The 23,875-nt window shown below is 28.8% G+C and overlaps 1 protein-coding gene and 1 long non-coding RNA gene across 9 annotated transcripts in view; one reads left to right on the plus strand and one right to left on the minus strand.

Annotated features, from left to right (window-relative positions):
- Positions 1-23,875, minus strand: part of LOC106690523 (USP6 N-terminal-like protein) — a 41,931-nt gene that overhangs the window by 10,465 nt on the left and 7,591 nt on the right. For 3 of the 7 annotated variants that reach the window (XM_014435969.3, XM_014435968.3, XM_014435967.3), the window contains exons 7-9: positions 21,114-21,284; positions 17,355-17,426; positions 10,297-10,435 (exon numbers count right to left, since the gene is read on the minus strand). In XM_014435969.3, coding sequence (XP_014291455.1) covers positions 10,297-10,435; positions 17,355-17,426; positions 21,114-21,284 — 382 coding nt within the window. Of the gene's footprint in view, positions 1-2,001; positions 2,253-8,892; positions 10,009-10,296; positions 10,436-17,354; positions 17,427-21,113; positions 21,285-23,875 lie in introns of those variants that run through there. The other 4 variants (XR_001344633.3, XR_001344634.3, XM_014435971.3 and 1 more) reach the window with 3 other exon arrangements.
- LOC136797266 (uncharacterized) lies at positions 8,159-21,163 on the plus strand. Of its 2 annotated transcripts, XR_010845120.1 has the most exons (4): positions 8,159-8,190; positions 13,778-13,887; positions 20,534-20,732; positions 21,091-21,163. It is a non-coding gene; the product is annotated as an uncharacterized lncRNA (long non-coding RNA). The 2 variants fall into 2 exon arrangements; XR_010845119.1 differs by lacking the exon at positions 21,091-21,163 and having other exon boundaries at positions 20,534-20,874.

Genomic DNA, 23,875 nt, shown 5'->3' on the forward strand with positions numbered 1-23,875 from the left:
TAGGTAAAAAACAAATTTGTTAAATCTTTTGGTGTACAAACATTACTGAATGTAAGAAATTAAAGGTCTGCTGAACCCCTAACCTATTAAAATCTAAAGTGAACCAACAATTTGTATGAATTTTTTGCACGGGTCAATTAGTTATTTATTAAAAATTAACAGTTTTATATTAAAATTCAAAGCACTATTGTACTGATTTACTACTGTAATTGATTTATTAATCAATCACATTCCAGTACCTCGATCTTCTGAAAATCTGTAAGATTCCTTCAAGAAACCATTGTTAGGATTTGTAGCCACATACTTATCATATCATCAATCAATTTTCTGCATTTATGTTCCAAAATGATATAGGGGTATGAGATTAGGACTGTAAGCTGAATAATATACTTCAATTCTGCATGATTTTAAAATTTCTATTAAGGTTTATTTGAGGAACTTTGCATCGAAACATTTTTTGTCCATTTCAGAAAAAATTAATTTTGATTGAGACAAAAACTCATATCTAATGAACAAAATTCATTTTTGCGATGGACAATAAACTTTAAAGCAATATGATCCAATAACTTTGGAACTTTAGTTTATTACTAGATAATAAGTATGTTTTATAGTTTCCACTTCTACTTCCTATCTGCTGATGAAAGTCATCCTGGAATTATTTTCTTTTCAAATTGAGCCCTTTGTCCAGATTTTTGTTAGTCAATTACGAACACAACTTTCATTCAATAACTTTATTCACCAAACTTCACAAATATTTTGTATGCCATTTTTTGTCCTAAATGGCAATTTAGGCCAAGTGGAACTTCTGCTATTTAAATAAATGAGGCTCCTTTAGACATAGACTCACGAATTACCTGCCTAAATTTTATTAAAATCTAATGATACTGGTTTAGCCAGCTGGATAGCCACAAATTAACTGATAGATAAAAAATATCTTTAATATGTTCCAGTTCTTCATCTTCCTTCCACGTCTACTTCTGTTAATGAAAGTTCCTTTTCTTTTCATACTGATGATCCTGTCTTTGAATTTTTTGAATCAATATTGAACACAACATTTATTCAACACCTCTTCTTCATCAACTTCTAAAATGATTTGAATACCTTTTGCTACAAAATATTCCAGTTTCTAACTATACGTTTAAATCATCAAAATTCCTTATAATAAAATCATGGTTATTAAGTTTGAATAAAGAGAGTGCTGTTAGAAGAGAACTGAGACAAAAAAATGTTTGAGCAAAATTAAAAATCCAACAAAGAGCAGCTACCACTTAGAATAGGCAATGCACAGAACCTGAAAACTGCTTTACAAATCCACTTTATATATAGATAAGATGCTATTGATTTATAAGAAAAAAGATATCACATGTAACTCATAATACTCTAGAAAAAATTTGAATGATAGTTAATAACTAAATATATTCAAAAGAAATAAGAAGACAAAATTATAACAAACAATAATGAAAGAATCTAGAGTGTTGGAGAAAATTATAATTGTAGTCAAACAAACCTAATTTATAAGAAAGATTTAAAAGTGTGCGTGATTAAAATTGATTAGAATACATGAACACACTATTATTATTTTACTTACTTATTTCAGATATTCAATGGCAAGATATTTGGTTAAAATAAGCATAACAAATGAATTCCACAAACTATTTACAGTTCAAATATTAAAAAAAATTTTTTTTAGAAAAACGGTGCCAATTCATAAATTCCAGGAAAATTGGAATAAGCTGTAACAAATATATATTTGAAATGAGTAATTGAATATTAAAATAAGTAAAGATTTTATGAAATAGAGAAAACAGCAAGTATAAAGAGGTTTAGATACAATAGCCAACTCAACAGCTAACCATATGGTTCAACATCTAGGTTTAAATCATAATAAGATCATAAGTTGCATGCCAATAACTCATTTAATTAGATAATACTACTAACATTGATATTTAAAGAAACATTCAAATGTACACAAGAAATAAAAATAAAAAAATCATCCCTTACCATTAATTAGCAAGTATTAGATCCACCAATAGCACCATCAGAGTTGTGAGCCTTTTACAGAAAGGTAAGGAAGGACTTCAATAGGAAAGGGATTGGACATTAGAACATTCTCGGAAGACAGTTAGATTTGCCAGGATGAGGAGTTACACGATTCTTCCTTTCCTTGTTGAAAATGAGATAATTTCTTTCTCTTTGCTGGTAGATGTTACTTGTAGTAAGGACTGGAGGCAAGGCAAGGGTGGGAGCTTTTTCTGTGGACAACATACCACCACCTACAGTATATGCTTTTAGTTTAAAGCTAAGATAATAAGAAATGAAGAAGAAATTATAGCTTAAGGTCGGTTAATACAGTTTATTTTTCATATTCACCCCAGATGAATCATTCAAAATAAACTATGTTGTCGTAGAAAGCATTTATGGATGAAATCGAGTAAGGTTAAAATGTAGTTTACTTTCAAAAAGCTAAATAGATTAAGCAACAAGTATAAGAGTAGGCATAAAAAAATGTAAATCTAACTATTCTGATAGTTCAGCATTCGTTAATTATAAAAGAAAAATAGTATAAAAATGTTATCTTAATGAAGAAAACACTCTGTTTCTGCATAAATGCATTTAATAAATATTTGTTTTGGAGATTACAAAATTTAATATTGTAAATTCCCAAGACCAACACTTTTAGCAAGATTGCAGACACTCCTTGCACATTGTCTTCAACTGTAATACTCTATTTAACAAGTCTTTTTTTTTAAATTAATTTTTACTATAATATTTAAATTAATTTGATCACTATTTCCACCAATACAGCTAAAAGTTGATTAATTTCCATTTTTTCATGTTATGAGATATTTGATTAATTCCCTCTGCAATTTGCCATAAGTCGAGTATCTGGGGTGATCAATAAAATGAACCTTGAAAAAACACCTTTAATAATCAGAATGCCAATCACTAATAGCTCCTTAATCTCTTTACCTAGTTCCTTCACAGTAACAATAAATTAAAAAAAACAATGAACAATTTACCCCAATTTCATAGTAAAAAAATATGATTTCTAATCCCAAAAGGTGAGAATCTCATAAATTGTTTAGAGATTTAATTTGTTAGACCTGCAAGCGAAAACTATTATCCAGTGTCATGTTAATCAACTTGTTCCCACATGCAGAAAAACAAGAGTAAAACCTTTGCTTTAATTCTTAAAAATTAATATTTTACGAATAAAATTATTTATTTATAATAAAATAAATTTTCATTTTCAAATTAATACGTAGGTATTGAATACAACAAGAATTATTATTTGTCGATTAGTGAAACTGATACATTTTATCCAGAAAGAGCCATACCAAGTAAATTGCAATAAAAAACTTTTATTATATTTAAAATATGGTATCTAATCAACTGATGATTTCTGTTATCCATTAATTTTCATTAACCTATATTACATTGATTTTCTGGACATGAGAAATGCCATCTATATAAATAATGATCAAAACCAATCTTCAGAAAAAAAAGTTAAGTTTGTAATTAAGTGTATATGCGTATTTGTTGCAGCTCCAGAATGAAACTCGTGAAGTATACTTTAGTTACAACAGACATCCTCCAGGGTTATTCTATTGGAAATGATTGCTTTCTACTATAATATAGGTCCAGCTAAAAGAATGTTTCCAGATGACACACAAACATTTTTTACTAAAGGAAATACTAGTAATAAAGTTTTAGGAAGACCATATTTCTTATCTATCACAATAGATTTCATGATTTGTAACATTATTTAATTCTTTTTGTATTACTAAATAAATAGAAAATAAATTTCAAAAATGATGCCATATATCATAAACAAAAATTTTATATGACTAATTCTAATTAAATCTACAGATGTAAAAAAGTAATTCGATTGTTAATTATTATTTTTTAGCTCCATAGATACTTGCTAATGTATCTAACCAAACTATACAATAAATTATCTTTGCTTAAGTTGTATTCTTCAAACATTTAAAAAGATATAAAAATTAATGTTTCATTTAGAAACAGACTGGAAAAATTCTTGAAGTCAGAAAAAATTATATAGATTTTAGAATATGACAAGATCCCACTGTTTAAATTACGTTGTGTAATAATTAATCATCCAAAAAATGCTAAGACCAGATGGTTAAGGCAGGAATGAGCACCACTGATATATAATTATCAACAAATTACTACATTACATATGAACTTATAACTTTAAATAAATTAAATGTTAGTTTTTTCATTATTTGTATTAACTTTTTTCTACTTTATGTGTAACAATATAATAGACTTTATATTTTGATAGTAATTTTATATAATTTGAGTGCACTTTGATTCAGTATTCTCAACAATGAATCTTGGCGATGGATCAACTAAGTAAAAAAAAGAAAGAAAAGAAAGACATTTTATGTTTCAAGATATGTGTAAAGCAAAAATTGAATAGAAAAAACTTGTCTGTCCATGACTTTTTTTCGAGACTATGGGACCAATTTTCTGAGTTCTGACAATATCAATCCTCAGAACTTACATATATACACGTATACATAGGTGATAAATCATCCAAAAATTGTGAGAAAATGACAGCCAATATGAAGTTTCTAATGATCATATCTTCGCTATTTATGAAAATATAGGAAAAATATGTTGTATTTTAGAATCTTTACACCAAAGCCTAACCGGAAAATTCAATCTAAATATTTTTTTATTTGAATATATATTTATAAATAATAAACCGCGGAGTAATGCTATACAGCATTGTTTTATTTCAGTCTGTAGTTGATTTTCTAATGTAACGTTTCATTTGTATAAGCAAGTGTGCCACAGCTAAATATCAAGAATATTACTAATTAGGTTAATGTATCTATCAAAAAGAGGGTCTTTTATTTTTAATTATTAGCATTAATACTACTTGATTTATCAAGTATTAATCAAGCATTTATCAAATTTTTATTGGGGAAACCCAAATAATTTTTTAAACAATATATAAAAAATTGCTTCAAAAATGTTTTTGTAAATTACTAAAGTACATTATATAGAAAAATTTTAATTAACTATCAGCCTGCACACACCATTGATTTCAAAGATCTAGCCACAAATTATTTCTATTTAATTCACAATCACAAAGGAACATAAGCAATCACTTTAAAAAAAAACAAAACAAGAATTTAAAAAACTAAAATTAAAAAAAAAAATCAAGAGAGAACCCCCACATACTAACCTGTGCACTTTACTATGAGTTAATTTTATGTGCAGTTAAGATTTGAATAATCATTAAAACTTCAAATTGCATACAATTAAAAAGGAAACTTTAATGAAAAATATTTTGTAGTAACAATAAAAAAAGGTATATGATTTTCATATACCTATATCCATTATAACTTATAATTATGAGAGGTGTTCATCACTTACCTTTATTGGACTCCAATGTGAAAAACGATAATGAACCCCTCAAAATTATGCACTCATGCAGCAACATAGTAAAATCTACTGTACATTTGTATTATAAATGTTAAATATTTATTATCATAAATTTATTTATGTATTATATTAGTATAGTGTAAGTAAAAATATTTTAATGGAAAGAAATTTCCTAATTTTAACTATTTAATAACAAAATAAACAACCAATCATGCAATGTTAATAAGCACAATATGTTATAATATGAAATATAATTACCTATAAACCTATAATTAATACATAAATTAATTATTTTTTTATTGAAATCATAGTCATCTATTTAGCAAAGCACCACATATAAGATAAAATGATCAAACTCTGTAAAACAGTAAGAATAGAGGAATAAATCAGACTAGGTCCTAAATGAATAAGTAGGTCCTAGAATGATGATAAAACTTATGAAACAGTTATTATTGAACACTCAAGATATAGTTCCTTACAAACTATTTAAGAAAAAAGAAATATAGTGCTTGCCTAATTTTCTTTAAACCCAAGCTGATGTTAATTAAGAAATAAAATATTTTAAAAATGATTGCATAATTATATATTATATGTTAAATAACTGTATAATGATACAGTTGTTTGAAAAAATGAATGGATTCCCAAATAACAGGTAATGACGTCAATGTCTACAATTAATCTAATTTTGCAGTATCCTGGACATTAAAAAAATAAATAAAAGAACTTGAAAATTCACAATCATCTCCCTCCCTGATTGGTATGATTTAAAAAATTGAGTTATACATAATGTGAATAGCAAACTAATTTGCAGTGAATCAAAAGGTGATGTGTGCATAACATTGATAAAAGCAATGTTGAATCTTTTTTATTCATTCAGATCATTCATTTATTTAGTCTAAAAATCTAAATCTTTTGCAAGTCAGAACACAGTAGGGAAGAAAAATACCATCAAAGTGGGTTACTTTGCTCCTCAAAGAGATAAGTTGTGAAAAGTGTAAACAAGTTGGGGGAAAAAATGGAAAAGTTTATTTTTAAACTGATGAGTACAAAGTTCAGAGAGTTATCTTCATGGACAGATAAGTTCCCAATGTTTTAGCTTATAATCTTTTTTTTTTAAACATATTTTCAATAAAATAGAAATTTTGAATCAATTAAAAAAAATATATTTATGATGATGAATTTATTTAGGATTAAATAATATTGAATAATAATTTCTGTTTAACTTTTTTTCAATTATTATTTTCCTCCATCATTTTAAACTGTAGGATTTTTCTCTCATATATACTATAAGGCCAAATTTATAGTGGAGTGGTCAAAAGAACAGCGTGGAAAGAGAAGTCTTTACATAGACACGTAAAGACGTCTTATGTTAAACACGTTTTGAAGTGTTTACTTCAATTGAGTTGTGTTTAAGGGCAGAGGAAGTAGTGATAAGTGAGGTCTAGCAATTGTAAGCTTTGGGATAAGCTTTCCAGTGTTTTCAACTTCCCAAATCTGCCTGTTCACGCCACTTTCCAATTTTAGCAAGTTTTTCAATGTCTTTCTAATTTTTTAACTGGAGTCTCTTCACATTCCCCTTCTTCCTATTTGTTCACATTGTTAGTTTTTTTTAAAATTATAAAATAAAGATTGAACAGGTAAACAATTTTATTTCCTATTGAGTTCAAAGGAATAAAAATCACAATAGGTTTTTATTGGATAAGTTGTGGTGTGAGGTTTTGGTATGGATATATTTATGGTGTACATTTTCATATTTAGCCTTATGTTAGGTAAAATGATTTTTCTTCTAGTTAAAGTTGAAAATAAACAAGTAAATTATTATTCTGAAATATTTTAATTAGGGATTATTTTTTAAAATTATTATAATAAATGTATCAATTTTAAAATATATAAACACAATCTACTAGTAATTTAAGTACCATCGTACAAAAGCCGAAAGTAGCATTTTTGTGGAAAAAAAAAAAAAACCTCGTGTGACCATGGCCTCAATGTAATCATTAGAGCTTTAATATACATGTACTCCTACTCCTTGTTCTCTCCTGCTCTCTTCATATTTTTTATCATTATTATTATATTTTTCATTCCTCTTTAATTTCAACCTAGAGAATCAGAGGTTTAAATTTTAGACTTTTAAATTATTAGAGGTAATTTAACCTGATTAAGGTATAAACTTTAGACAGGAGTCAGTGAGTAAAAAATACAAAATATAAAAATAAAACAAAATCTAGAAGATTATTGATGATTGACCGTGTGTATAGATGAATGGAATAGGGTCCGGGTGCGGTTAAAAAAAAGTAGTAGTATAGTAAATAATTATACTATTTTTATTGAGCCAACATTTCGCCCCACGTTGCAGGGCTTCGTCAGGGCTAAAAAAGATACAAACACTTGACATAGTTACAAAAAAAAAGAACATAAGTGGAACATAACAGGGGTATAGAATGAAAAGGAAATATAAGAAAAATTAAAGGTTGTAAACAGTAAATGAAAAGGGTAATAGTAACAGATGGATAAGAGATAAAATAAGTGAAGAAATATATAAAAGAAAGTACAAATTAAGAGATGAAAAAAGGAAAGAATAAAATCAAATGATGAAACAGAATTCATACCTGTTTTGACGGAAGTCAAAGACAGACTGAGCCGTTTGTATTGGGAGGAGTGGGATTTTTTTTTCTTCTTACAATGTTTACTTACTATTGTGGTGTGGTCACTGCCATCCCCACTCCTCCCAATACAAACGGCTCAGTCTGTCTTTGACTCCCGTCAAAAGAGGTATGAATTATGTTTCATCGTTTGATTTTATTCTTTTCTTTTTTCATCTCTTAATTTGTACTTTCTTTTATATATTTCTTCACTTATTTTATCTCTTATCCATCCGTTACTATTACCCTTTTCATTTACTGTTTACAACCTTTAATTTTACTTATTATATTTTACTTTTCATTGTATACCCCTGTTATGTTCCACTTATGTTTTTTTTTTGTAACTATGTCAAGTGTTTGTATCTTTTTAAGCCCTGACGAAGCCCTGCTATGTGGGGCGAAACGTTGGCTCAATAAAAATAGTATAATTATTTACTATTTGAGTTTTTTGGACCGCACCCGGACAATATTCCATTCAAAACAAAATCTAGTGCAATGTAACCCACTTTGAACGTATTAAAAGAAATAGAGCCAAACAAAAGTATTTTAAAAATATTTTAAATCTTTCCACATGTACCGTTTTCAATATGTATTGGCAATTCTAGAAGATCAAGGTTGTTATTTCCTTCAAAAAGCCACTGAGTAAAGTAATTGAGAAAATCAAAACACGAAACCTGAACAAAGCCTTCTTAGATTCAAATTAAAACGAGTTTTAATCTGATAAAAATGAAATAGACCAAAATTAAAAGAATAAACAAAATATTTACTTATTTCTTTCAATAATACCAATGTAGAGAAAGGTATTTAACTAAATAAAAAATGTGTGTACATATGTGTTTAACTATATATATTTTTCATGGCCTTCTACACATCATTTAAAATATAAATATTAATCAGCCTGCAAAAGGCATTTCAAGATGTTTTTTAAACAACATGCATAATTAAAACTGCGTGCTAAGGTAACCAGTCTAAATAACAAAACAATTTTTCAAGAAAATATAAGTAGTTGTTTACATGCAACTTTAAATAACCGTGCAAAAAACAGCTCAAAGAAAGATATAAAATAGTGCTTCAATTAAGTTTTCATGCACAAAGGCAGATGATACAAAAATTTATGTATTTTTCAAATAAGAATATTTTCTTAAATCTACCATCTTATTAAATAATAAATTGATATGTAATGTACACATCATGCAAAATAATGTACGAAGAATGAAACAAAAAATAAATATGAGAACCAAAAATAACTAAATCAAAACTCATTTCAATACTATCATAAATGGTGAAATAATAGCATATATTTATAAACATAAAATTTTATGATTAATAATATCTACAATACTTGACTATAAATAATTAATTATTTGAGTAAAAAGAAATCCATCAATAGAAAAAAAAAAAAAATAAATAAATAAAATCTAAAACTTAAACACAACTAAAGCACACCAAAAACAAAAACAAGTCAACAAATTAAACCCATAAATCTTGTTCCATAGGTGAATTATAATCTTTTATATAATGATTTTTAAAAATTAATAAAGAAAATAAAAAGATTGCACATTTTTCAAATTCCTTAATACAAGAGTTAACAACACAATAATATATACATAACAAAACATAAGAAAAAATAATAATACTAACAGGGAATGCAGATATATCTCTTATATAACAATATATATATATAATTGTAGTTTTAAAAACATTTTTAATTTACAGTTTCTATAGTACTAGTACAATAAAAAAATATATATTAGAAATAATTATAAAATAGAGCACAGGAATGCATATCTCTTATTTGTAAAAAGCAAGATTAAGTTAAATTCTAATCACAATACTATTAAATAACACCTCAGAACTTAAGAAATTGATAAATTGTTATTGACATTTTCATAGCTTTTAACCCAATACACTATACGTATCTTCGTCTCCATGACACGAGAGCTCGTCCCTACATATATATACATTTTGTTACTAAATAAAGTACTATCTTTACCAATGAAATAACTCTAGGATAAAGTACAATTATAAGACAAACGTTAATAGAGTATTGGGGTTAGCTACAGTGAGTTGATAAGAAAATAGTGAGTTAGATCAGAAATGTATTTGTAACAGTCTAAAGGAAAGTAGAGTTCCATAAATCCAAATAGAAAAACCATTCAACATTTATTGGTACTGAGATTATTCCGGAAATCATTACTTTCCTTAAGCTATAACCTTGTTGATATGATGTACTTACCAGGTAAAACTGTCTCATCTGAGGTGGAATGTCGTGGCGAATCAAGCAATGCAGCGGCAGCGGCTGTGTCCCTTCTTAAACTCACACTATCACGTGTGGATTTTTCAACATTGCTGAATTCCATGCTCCTTCGACCAACCTTTAAAAAAAAATAAGTGACTAGATTAATAATATATAACAGATCATACCAAAATTCAATATCAGTAACATTTATTTGAGACTAAAATAAGATATTAAATATTTTAACTAAGACTAAAATATTTGAAATAATAATAACCTGAAGCGCTATGACCCATGAAGGGTCATGGGCTCAGTACTTTATAAGGAAGTACTATTTTAAAACACAGTAATACAAGGAGCTGACTTTTTCAAGATTACACTCAACCACCAGATTTTTCTTCCATTAAGAGTACTCACTTTATGAGGTTGGGTGGATCCCAGTAGGGAAAATATTTTAAAATTTAAAATAATTTATTTGAGATTTCCTTTAAAAAAGGGATCAATATAAAAACAATACAACAACGAAATAAAAGTACGATTTACGCATCATCACTTAAGCTGTGATATTGTGAGTCTGAAAAAACCAATAATACAATTTTTGTGTATAGATGATGATTGGCTGTATGTGACTTTAAAAGGAGATGGTCAAGGCTGCAGAAAAAAAGAAAAAAAAATAGTTTTTAATTATTTATTTGTTGTTAACATTTCGTTCAACACTGTTGTTTTTCATCAGGGCTGTTTTAATGAGTAGAGATTAAACAGGACTGACAGTTGAAAATGAAAGGACAGTAGTCATGAAAACTTGAATGTCAGTCCCTTTTTTACAACTCCACCGATTACATCAGCCCTGATGAAGACCAACATTGTGGGTCAAAACATCAGCAATAAATAAATAGTTTAAAGAAACTTGTTTTTTTCTTCTTGACCATCTCCTTCAAATACAATTTTTATATTATTTAAACAAAAATTTAAATTTGGAACATATATTCTCAATATCAAAGGAGGGGTTTAATTTTTTTTATTTAACAAACAAAGACTAAATATCTCTAGCTACACAATGACTAAATATCTTCTAATTATCTCAATACCCCCACTAATTTTACTTAATAAAATATGTAAACAGCTTCTGATAAAATAAAGGATTAATTCAGAATAAAAAAAAAACAAAGCTAACTTCTTTGTTTATTTTAATATGAAATATAATTTTTTTTTTTTAATTATATAAATTTTCTTACTAGTTTGAAATACAAATTAATTTGTAATTAAGGCTTTCAGGCATAAAACATGGGATAACTGAAATTTTTCATAAACTGCAGTTTTTGGCAACATTGGTTTTTTAAAGGTTTATATCATAAATTGTTGAAATAATCATTAGGAAATTTGTATGACAATACTGAAATTATAATGAGGTGTCAATAATTGACTGTTTTAAAAAGATCCTCTTAAACAATAACTTTCCTCCCAGAATCATACCACCTCTTCACCGAATTCTCCACAATCTCTTTCCATCCTCTTATACAGATCACTACCTTATATCCCCTTTCTTTCAGATAACATACATAAACACTAATTTCCCTCCATCCCCAACCACTGTCTCACCTTCAAAGCTCATAACCAACTTTCTTTTATCTACAAAAATCGTCTTACCATTTCACCTAATTCTTCACAACCCCTTTCTATCCTCTTATACAGGTCACTACCATACATCCCCTCTCTTTCCAATAACATCTAAAAATACTTACGTTCTGTTATACCTAACCTTCGTATTGGCTTTAGACCTCACAATACACTATCTAATATTTACTCAAAACTAAAAGACCCTATCTCTTTTCTACACTGATCACATGTCTTATACCGCATCCCTTGCTCCACCCCTAATAGTAATTCTGCTTACATCGGTGAAACCAAAAACCTCTCAAAAGACCATATCAAACAATACAAATATTCTGTTTCCTCACATAATCATTCTGCCTCAAAACTTTCGGAATGTTCTCTGTTTTTTAAATCATTCTTTTGATTTTGACAAAGTTTATACTAGCTACAGTTCATAACCATGACAAAAAGGCTCATCTCTGAAAACTTCTATATTCAATTAGAACCTTCTTCCATCAATTTAAAGACCGATAAGTACAACTTATCGTTAACATGTTTGCAAATAGTTAATTTATTAAAAATGAAATTTTTTTTTACAGTCCACCTTGTATTGTTTCACTTTTTAAACTTTTTCTAAAAAACTTGTCAGTAACCTCTTATATGTTTCCTCTTTTGAATAGTTTTTAAATATACAAATACTTATAACACATTGTTATCTTCCAAGTAACTTCGTCATCCCTGTAACATATATATTTTTTTTTAATATTTTCTAAAACCATTTGTTGTCTCACATGCTTTCCTCTTTTGAATATTTTTTATCTTTTTTTTTTTACCCATTTATAACGTTTTCTCCAAAATACTTCGTCACGTCATCTTCGTAACATATTTTTTTAATTATGAGTCTGGCCGTTCGTCTGGAACTCACTTAGCTGTATGATTTCATGCTAACAGGTGCGTTTTATATTTTATTCTCTTATTTTCCAATCTTTATTTTACCCCTCCTTTTCTACTTGTTTCTTTATTTTCCTTTCTTACGTTATTAGTTATGTTCACCATATATTTTTTTGACAACCGTGTTATAATGCCTTATTTTTGCTCTTATTGACAGACCCTTTTTACAGTTTAGGTTACTGGTGGCAAAGCTGAGTTTTTCCATCTTGACCAACCTCTCCTCCATATTCTTTCTCTCGAAAGGAGATATAAAGATTCTTGTTCGCCCTGGAGTTGTAGTAATTTATTAGTAGTTTCAGACTCAGAATTTGTTCTGGGCATGTAACTGCAACCATATATTATTATTCTTATACTTTTCTCTATTCACTTATTTTGTTTAACTTTACTTTATATTTTTTTTCTTTATCGAATATTATGGTTATATATTTCATTAGTTAAATATATTTTCTTTCTCTCAATTTTATTTTTCCTTTCCATAATTGTAATTTTTAAATTATTAATAAACTAAAATATTCATATTCCTTTGCATTATATAACTTCAAATTTTTATTTTATTTCCTTTATTATATTATTTTTACTGATTCAATTACCTATATGTACATTTCATTTTCCACTTCTTTCATTACTTTAATTTTATTAATTTCATTCTGTACAATTATTTACTTTATGTCATTCTGTTTATATTTTATTTTTGTATTCATTGGTTGTTATCTTGTTCTTTGTTCTTAACCCTGATGAAGGCTAGAAATTCTGGCCGAAACTTTGGCACGATCAAAGAAGTTATTTCAACTTATTTGTGTTATATTTTGACCCCACCCCCAACCATCTACTCATATAATTCATCCATGTTCAACTGTCTCTCATCATTGTTTGTTTATTATTTTCTTTTATTTTTTATGTTTCTCTGAATGATGGTTATTTCTTTTATGTTTTTTAGCCCTGGTGAAGACCTGAAAGTCAAGTCGAAATATTGACACAAATATTTTTTGTTTATTTGCTGACCGCACCCCCGACCATCTTCTACACAAATATTCATATTAAGTTATGGTAAGTGACTACTGGTAAAAGATAAAATATTGTAATTAACAAGCAATTTAACTGAGTAAAAGTTTTTACTTTTGCAGTTATATTTTATGTTTTACGACCAAATGCCTCAATTAATAACTACATACATTAAATATATAATGCAGTTTTTGATTTTATAAATTTCTGCTAATGCTCTAATCTGTTCCGCAAATATAGTAATTGACACAGAATTTGGTTCAGGAATTGTGAGTTTGAAGGTTCAAAATTTTTATGACTTGTGTCTGTTAGAGAGGAGTGAAAAGTGTTGATGAGGAATAAAATTGGTGTCTGCATCCTGAGTGGAGGAGTTCAAATGCATAAAATGCGTAACTTGTTGAACAGGACCTTAATAGAATTGTCTGTTAAGAGGGATTTCCACAATACAGGGGTGTCCGTATCACTTTATATCATGATTGAATACCTAACTAATGTTACAATTGATCTATCAGTAAGGTTAAAAAAAACATATTTCATCTTACTCTGTACGTCTTCATCTCAATCCAATATTAAAACTAAGAAATATATTTAAATGGAGATTAATGTTTAGTACTTATTAATTAATACAAATTCTATTTAATAGCTACTCTATAAAAAAGTTTATAAAAACAAAATTTATATTTCTAGGATAATGATATACTTATTAATCCAATGAAAAGAAAACAATTAATTACTTGTTAATAGTTAGGGCAATATAAAAGTTAAATTAATAGACACGTCACATGGATCAAGGATAGTGTGGAGGAAAACATGTTAAAAACTACAATGTAAGAGAAACTACATAAAAGCAGATAATAAACAGGAACTGAAACTAAGCAAAACAATGGAACATAATCTCCCAACCTCATTCATTCAAGCTCAAAAAACTTAAATAATAATAATAAAATTCACAAATGAAAATATTTTAACAAATTGTTAATCAGCCTGATTGTGATAACCTGACAATAACTTAATATGGGATAAATAAAAGAAAAATAAATAAAAAAGAGGATACAAATTTCACCTACATCAGAAGAGAGATTAATGACAATAACAAGTATGATGTGGACAAATAATGAAGAAAAAAGTACAACTTACAGCGATATTGTCAGAGTAAATGTATAGGAGGCAAGAGCCAATAAGAGACAACTTGTGGCTTATGTAATATACTCCATATCTACACAGAGAGATGTTTTCACTAGAGGAAAGTTACCCATGCCTGTATAAAATCCCATTCCTCAAAGTAACCCTATTTAAACTTTTTATCATTGACAGTACACACACCTTATTCTTTTTAGTTCTTCAGTTTAGCTACCATCCTCTTCGACACTTTATCTGATACAGCTTCTTCTCAGTCTTAATAACTATCTTCCATCCAAACACAAAGACATTCTACTAGGCCATTAGCTGAGGAAGATTGCATAGTGTCAGAATGTTGAATCCTATCTCCCTCAGCAGGGCATTCTTGCATAACATTCTCCTATCCCATCTGATCTTAATACCCCTTCAGAAAAATCCTTCATTGTCTGTTCTATATCAATATAGAACTCCAGGACTATTTCTAGTCCATAACAAATACCCTTTCTACAAATAAAAATACAAATACCCCTTCTTTCCATATTAAATATCATCTCATCGTTCTTCCATTATCAAACCAAAAATCTTAATTTTTTTCCCATTCTACGTCCTACTTTTTTCTTCACTATTTGCCCACATTATATTTTTAATTGTTATTAATCTATCTTTCCGGTATAGGAAAACTTGAATAACTTTTTATTTATTGATCTTTTGATTTTATTAATAATACATGTAATCTATGTTTTCCAAAATAACAATAACTAACAAAATTATTTATCAAAGGAAAAGGTCTTGATTATTAATAAAATAAGATTGACTGATGAAATATTCAAACCCCCTACCTTCCACAAGGTAAAGTATTAACAAACGAAAACCAAAATTAATGCTTACAAAGCCAAGAAGAGAAGAATAATTTCACAAACTACATAATTTCAGGGTACTCTAAACAGACTTAAATATAACTATTATGGAGTGATTTAAATTTCTTTAATGATTATTAATGATGATTTCTTTTATATTCTGACAGCGATCTAGATTATTAAATGAACTATTGGGTCATTTCATATGAAATGTTAGTTTTCACAGCAGTACAATGTGGATGTGATGGTTTCATCTCCGGGTGGAAAGAAGAAATGAGTTATTCCAACCATTGACCACCACACAGAAACCAATAATTTTTTTGGATGCAAATTTGATTTTGGCATGCATCCTGCATCCATATTTTATCGATATTAAACTACTGATCTGACCAACACCTGTTGTCATATACAATCCACTTTTCATCGCACATGATTATCCTTTTGAGCAAAGGCTCTTTTTTTGCCTGGTAAGCAGAGAAGTACATGTCTCATAACACTTCAGCTGTTGCCACTCAATAAGTTCATGAGGTACCCATAGATCTACCTTTTTTACTTAACCAATGGTCTTTATACGTTGATAAACTTGTATTCACTTGTGCTGGAAGTCCTTTAAGTGCTTGGTAAGAGTATTATTCCACAATGAGCCTTAGTTCATCATTGTCAATTGCTGGTGGAGGTCTTCCTCTGGGTTGGTAATCCAAATCTGTGTCACCAGCCAACAATTTTTCAAAACTCCGGTAATGGTCCATTCATTACCAATACCCTTCCCTGAATGCCATGGTAAGGTTTCCCATAGCTTGGGATGCCAAGTGTCCAAGTTTAAACTCATAAAAAAAAACAAAAAAAAAAACTTGAAACTCGTGTTCTTCATTGGTCATATTTAATGGCATACTAAACAGTTTGCAGGGAGGGGATTTTGTTTATATATATAAACAACCATATACTGTGGTAAGGCACAATGCTACCAACTCCAAGGACCCGGGTTCAAATCTGGCTGGGTAGAAAATTGTTTTCTGTTACACTGTAGCCATGAGTCAACTCTGTAGGTTTGGAAGCCCTCTTGGGGTACCCTTAGTTGGGTAAAAATCTGGCAGCCGAGCATGATTCTGATCTCACCTCTGAAATCACCTCCTTGCACAACCAATGGTCTAGTAACAGTACTTCCTTATAAAGTACTGAACCCCTGACCCTTCATGAGTTGTAGCAGTACAGATTTTAATTTTTAAACAATATGCAATCAATAGGAATGAGATAAATATTAGCAAAAAAGAGAGGAATTAGAACTGCTCTAATAATCAGTAAACATAAAGGTAGTTAATAACCAAAGTCCATTAATCCCACTTTGAATTTCTGAAATAATAAAATGGACGTTTCATATGAAATGACCCAATAGAATTTTTAACAAAATGTAAATTTCAAACTACTTATTGATGCCACAGCAATTGTTCATTTTTATAATGAAACATTACCTTATTAATTATCAATAAATGATAATGGGTATCTATAACTGCATTTTAAAAAAATAAATATAATTACAAGCAAGTGAGGAGTAGTCAGCTCGCGTCGAGATTGAGCAGCTCCTGCCTGCCGATTATTTACCACCTTTCTCTATAATACAAAAATATTTCAATACCAAAGACAGAAAAGTAACAAAAAGGGACATTGTCCCCAAAAACATTTACACTTACTGAAAGAAAAATAAATTAAAAAGTTAAAACTGAATTTAATAATATTCATTCTAAAAAATTTTAAAGCCAAGAATAAATCCTATTTGGATAATTTATTAACCAAACTGCTCTTGAATTTGGCTTACAAAAACTATATAAGGCTGTAAATTTATTAAATATAACTATTATTGTTTAAGAAAGCCCCCAAAAATCCTTAGAGTTTCTTAAAATTTGATACAATCAAAAATTGTTAATGTAAAGGTTGGATCACACTTAACATCTTCTAATACATAAAGAGAATTAGAAATTCATCTCTAATGAACTTTTTTATAGACCACAAGAAGTCATCACAAACTTAGCTAGAACCATATCAAGTACATACATGATTTAATCAGTCACCTATTTAATACACATACACACCAAACAGATACAGCAATAAATATCAGATCAAGAGATACAATTTTCTACCCGGAAATAAAAACAGAAATGCTTTAACTGATGTACAATATAGATAAGGAAAAGGTTTTTTTTTTTTTGAAGAGTTAATATTGTAGAATACAAATTACTGATCTATACTAGGAACAGGAACAATAACTCAAAATTTCAGTTTGCCATAGACTAGATAGATTAATGCTTTTGATATCAACATTTACAAAACAGAAAAACTGGAAGTCAAAATATATAACCCCTATATCAAGTATAATATTATTTGTTTTTTCTATTCCAATTTGGATTACCAATAGTCAGGAAATGAGTCCCAAGTAACCCAACTGACAGTATTAATATACACTAATTTTGGTGATATGATCTCAAGAGATTGTGACGTCATAACAATTTTAATTTCTTTTTTTTGTACACTGTTTTACAATTTTATTAATATTTCAATCTTGCTAGATTTAACTATTTTTTTAATTTAGCTCTTCTCTTCCTGTTTTTAGTAAATGTTTTAAAGGAAAGATAAGACCATTGCTAATTCAGGGTTATAGTACAGGTGGCCTGGAAAGCCTTCTCTTCTATTTTTTTGTATTAAAAGACCCAAAAGGCCCAATTAACTGGGTATCTCGATCATGCTATGATTTTTTTGGCCGTAACACAAGGAGAATAAATGTTAATTTTCAAGAACACCAGCCAGAAGATGGGTCTAAACTAAGAAGGCCATGGGTGATGATAATAGAACAACTTTCCTCTCCTCGGTTTAAGTAATAATACATTTGAATGATTTGGTGCTGAAAGCTGACTTCCATAAGCATAGACATTATCAGTAAATGAATTTACGGAGATGAGTTTCAGATAAGAGAAAAGCCAACCTAAAAAAAAAAAAAAAAGACTATTTAAAGTCCAGGCATATGCAACCAATTAATGAGATTAATGACTTCTCAGAGTAAAAAAGGCAATACAAGAAGACCAATGGAGTATTCCACCTAATATTATCAACACTCACGGCAACAACTAAACAGAGAAGCAAAAATTAAAGATCAAATTTCAAATATGGTACAGAATCATTGGGATTATTGTGCTAATGCAATAAAGAAATCAGCAGAACTCTAGAGCCCCATTCAAGCAGAGATCCAAAGCCTGCAGAAGTGAGATAGAATTATTGTTACTGAGAAGAAAGAAATATTTAATTGCAACATTACATATTTAACAGCATTTAATATTTAGGTGCAACATAACAATCAAGAATTAAATCGAGGTGCAGAAGCAAATGAGTTAAGCCAAACAGAAGATGTTTCAATCACAGACAACCTTCAAGTTTCAACAACAAACTATTTGGGGAAGCTAATATCATCAAGCTTATAAAAATAGAATATCTTTGCTGGGCAAGGCACATTACCAAAATGAATACGGATGACACTCCAAAACAAATCCTAGAAGGAAATCTGCATTCAGCTAGAGGTAGAGAATGGCCAAAACTCAGATTGGAGGACTGTGTGGCGCAGGATGCCAGTGCACTGCTGGGAATATGAAACTGGAGCACAGGATTGGAACATCTTGGAAAAGCTTAGCAAGGAGGCCAAGGCCCACATAGGATTGAAGCACCAAGGAGGATTATTGCAATACAAGAATAATGAGTGAAGAACCACATAATCTAGAGCATTATATAGATCCATCCTATACAGTTCCGATCAAATTTCTTTTAAAATAAAGCTAACAAAATTTCTTACTGAACTACTACTTAGACGATAATTACAGTATTACAGAAGAAAGACAGATTAAACAATATTAACTTAATTGACAGATGGCAAATGAAGGATGACATTAGTTCATTTTCTAACTAAAATGATTATATAAGATATTTTGTGACTATCAAGAAATACTTCAGCCATAAGCAGGTAGCAAAAGCAATGGTCTGAGTAGGTTTACAACAAAATAAATAAAAACGTATGGTGTGTGATCGCAGATGACAATATGTATCAAAATATATACATGACAACTACTAACCAGTGCATATAGGCATATGATTGAGGTAAAAGATTAATTCATTTTGTTTGGACGTAATATGCATATTTGAGGCTGAGTTGTTACCTGATCACAGAGCATTGTCTGTGGCAGAGGAGTTTTGTATAGAAGTTATAATGCACTGAGTTGAGTACGGCACCAATGCAGACTCATTTCTCATAGCACTTGCATTCATCTCCAAGATCTATTTAATATAAGTATCATTTGAGCTATTCCTTTTGTATATAGTTGTTCAGTATAGGATTAATGTATATAGATAATTCTCTCTCTTCCATTTGTTATTTAACAGAAATTTTTGCTGTAATATCACCTTACACAATCCACTAGGTAAACAAATCAAAGGTAAAATTCAGCAACTCAATGTTAGCAACTGGGTAGAAGCTTTGAGCAAATAACTTTTCACCCCTCTGTCCAATATTTTTTAGGATAATAAAATCTTTATTTAAGTTAAATAAAGTGCATAATATGACCTAATATAACTATATACAATAGTATTAGTTTTATGTAATATTACCTAATTATGTAAACTACTATCTAATTATAGTAGTTTACTCTAATAAATATACATTTTATAATTAATAATTCCAGCAATACTCGAAATATTCTGGACAAACATCTGAAATTTACGCTAGCAGTCAGAAAAAACCAAGAGACATACTAAGCCTACAACAGTAAAAGAATTTGATGGAGAGCTCTTAAAAACAACTAAGATACTGTCGAAAAAGTTAATAAGGAAAATGAAAGCCAGATAAGCAATGATAGCAATTGAATCGTTTATTTTGGAAAGGTCAGAAGCTCAACATTACCAGTAGACAGTTTCTTATTTAACTTTTTTTTTGTTGGCAAAATTGATACTCTTAAGGTAAAAAAAATGTATTAGATATAAAATATAAAAGAATTTCCTCATATAATGCATTGCAATTTATGGAATTTTCAAGTATTCAAATTATCGTGTTGACACAGTTGTTACGGTATTTACCAAAACTATTTTTCTGTCTTAGGCCCTTTCTAAAATAAGTTATTTAATATTATAAAGTACAAAAAGAATTTTAAACACATGGAGACATCTCTTATTGACATACACAAAAAGTTCAAATTTTTATAATAATAGAAACATACTATAAAAAAAAATTAAACTTTTTCAGAAGCATTAATACTGATCACTTACCTTCTGCTCAAATGATGGTTCTTTGAAAAGTCCAAAAGGCCGACGAGGGAGTTCATGGGATGGAGGTGGACCAGCAAAGTCCAACTTACTTTTCCTCAATTCCTCTAGGCATCTTGCAAGACTTTCCATCGCTAAATCATCATCAACTTCAAACCTTTTTTCGAGATGAACCTATAATATCATAAAAAAATCGAATGTTTTATTATAACATACTCCAAGGTATGAAATTAATAAAAATAATTAGAAGAAAGAAACAATTATTAAGAAAGGAAACAAGCCATGAAAGACAACACATAAAATAATCCAAAAAGGAATAAAGATAATTCAGGGGCAAAAAAATAAAAAATATGGAATCAATAAAAAAGCATATGAAAGGAAAGAAATATAGGATAGAACCAGGAAAACAATTATGTATAAACACTAAAAAAATATGATATTCTGGTTAGTTAAGATAAATGGAAGTTATAACCTTTATATTCTTTCATAAGTAAATTTTTAAAAATGTAAGTAAAACCTATTAATCAGTAAGGGTAGAGCAGGAATTCCAGATCCAACTGCCTGCATATTTTTGAGAATAAATTTTTTTTTAGGAATAACACTAAAACATAATGCTATCAATGTAGATATGTATATTGGGGATTATTGAGCTAAGATAAAAGGAACAAACTTATTCAATTTGGAAGGTAACAAAATGGTTTTAGAATCTTGTCTTGAAAATAGAAGGTACATGTGTTTAGACCTAAATAAACACACTAGCAATTATTTAGTAGACAACCAGACTGTAAGAAGTGGATTTTGTTTTAAAGCTTGTCGGATTTAGGCATCTGATTTTTATGAATTCTTTTAAGTTTGTATACCTTTAGTGTCGAAGGTCTCATTTTTTAGTGCTACCCTAAGCATCAAAAATGCTACATCAGTATGTACACCTGGGATTAATGCCTCTGCAGCATGCAAACCAGAACCTGGCTACCTATGCCTTGCTGAACAGCCTTTGTAGGAAATACACGTAAGATCACGTGAGTGAAAATACATAGATTTTACTATTTCACCAACAAACACATCACTATCAGCCTGGACAAGCAAAACATCAAGTAGAAGGCAAGAGGACTACGATGGCGAGACCTATGTCCCTCAGATAAGCTATAATATGAGACCTATCCCGAATCTATATTTTTTATATTATATGATTATTATTTCGTTCCATTACTAACATACTGACTGCATCTGCCCTTTCAAGAATTTAAATTTGGCCTTAAAATATATGTTTATCAACCAAAAATGCCTGAATGTCTCAAAATTTTATCCTCACAAAAATAATAAGAACACTATCAACTTACAAGGAAAACTAATCTTAACCTACATCCCACACCCTTGAAATTTTACAATGCTTATCTATTTTTAATTTTTTCTAAAGCCACCTCAATGGACAAAGACTTTAAGAAGAAAAACTTCTTCTCGGTTTCAGGCCTATAACTTTTAAAAACTTTACACTACTGAAATGGGATATGGAGCACCATGGGAGTAATAAATTTTTTACCATAATGTTTTCAAACATTTTTACATAAGAATTGATTGACAGAAATCAATTTACACTTACTTCTAGGTATAGCCTAATTTTAATCTAGTTTTACCAGATTATCATGGTTGTGTAATGTCAAGAAAGATTGTACATAATTTTCCTGATAGTATCTATGTCTATAAGGCAAATATTTATAGCTAACAATATTCCTAATAGTTCCTAATAACAATTTTTCTGATAGTATCTATGTCTATGAGCTATTGATTTATTCATGTTTTGAATTACACAAACACAAAATTAATGTTTAAATTACTACTGAGTTCCTAGACATTACTGTTTCTTATTCAGAATTTGGTTATTAATAATATGTATTTTTTTTTAATATCAAAATACTTATTACATCACTTTGCAATGATTAGTCAATTGAGTTTTTTAAGAGAATTAGTTATTTTTAATACATTTCTTATAATTTTTTATTTTTTAATCTAGTAATATATTTTTATAATATTTCCAATGAAGCATAAACAGTATGAGTAATAGTTTCAATGGGTAATAGCATTTTTTTTTTAAATCCTACTCTTCAATCATTTCATACTATTTTTGTTACCATTTTTCACAAAATATGCATGTGAAACAATTTGAAATTGCAATTTTTAGAATCTTAACACAGGTTAATTTAAAATAATAATTAGTTATAGTTCTGGTATATATTCAATGTAAACTATGCCCTTTTTAGCCGATTCAAACAATGTAATCTAAAATATATAATTGAAAAAAAAAATATGTTTTTTTATTAGATTCCTAAAACTGTTGATGGTTAAGATAGACTTTCGATGGTTATGTCCACCAGAGCGGCTGGAAGTGACTGTATTTATAAAAATTAATTTGTGAAACTCAATTTCTCTATTTTACAAATAGTAAGGCCTTTTTTACTGTTGTTAAATTTCCTTGTGATAGTAAATTGAGAAATGTCTGGATTATGAATGGAAAGACCCGTCCTGATAATTCCAGAATATTGTGTGGGTTTGCAGATCCAAATGAACCCACCTATATTTATATATCTTGAGCATAGATTAGATAAGCCTAAATCTATAACTGTCATTACACTTCAGAGTTACTTGTCTGACATTATTATTAAAATATCTGCCAGAAACTCATCTCGATCCAATTAGCCTCAGAATAAATTGGTCTTAAGGTGTAGTAATCTCAACAATAAACCTAATATAGAAATAATGTAGTAATG

This window comes from Halyomorpha halys, unplaced genomic scaffold (genome assembly GCF_000696795.3).
Source record: "Halyomorpha halys isolate HHAL.00 unplaced genomic scaffold, Hhal_1.1 Scaffold1751.1, whole genome shotgun sequence".
NCBI classification, from domain to species: domain Eukaryota; kingdom Metazoa; phylum Arthropoda; class Insecta; order Hemiptera; family Pentatomidae; genus Halyomorpha; species Halyomorpha halys.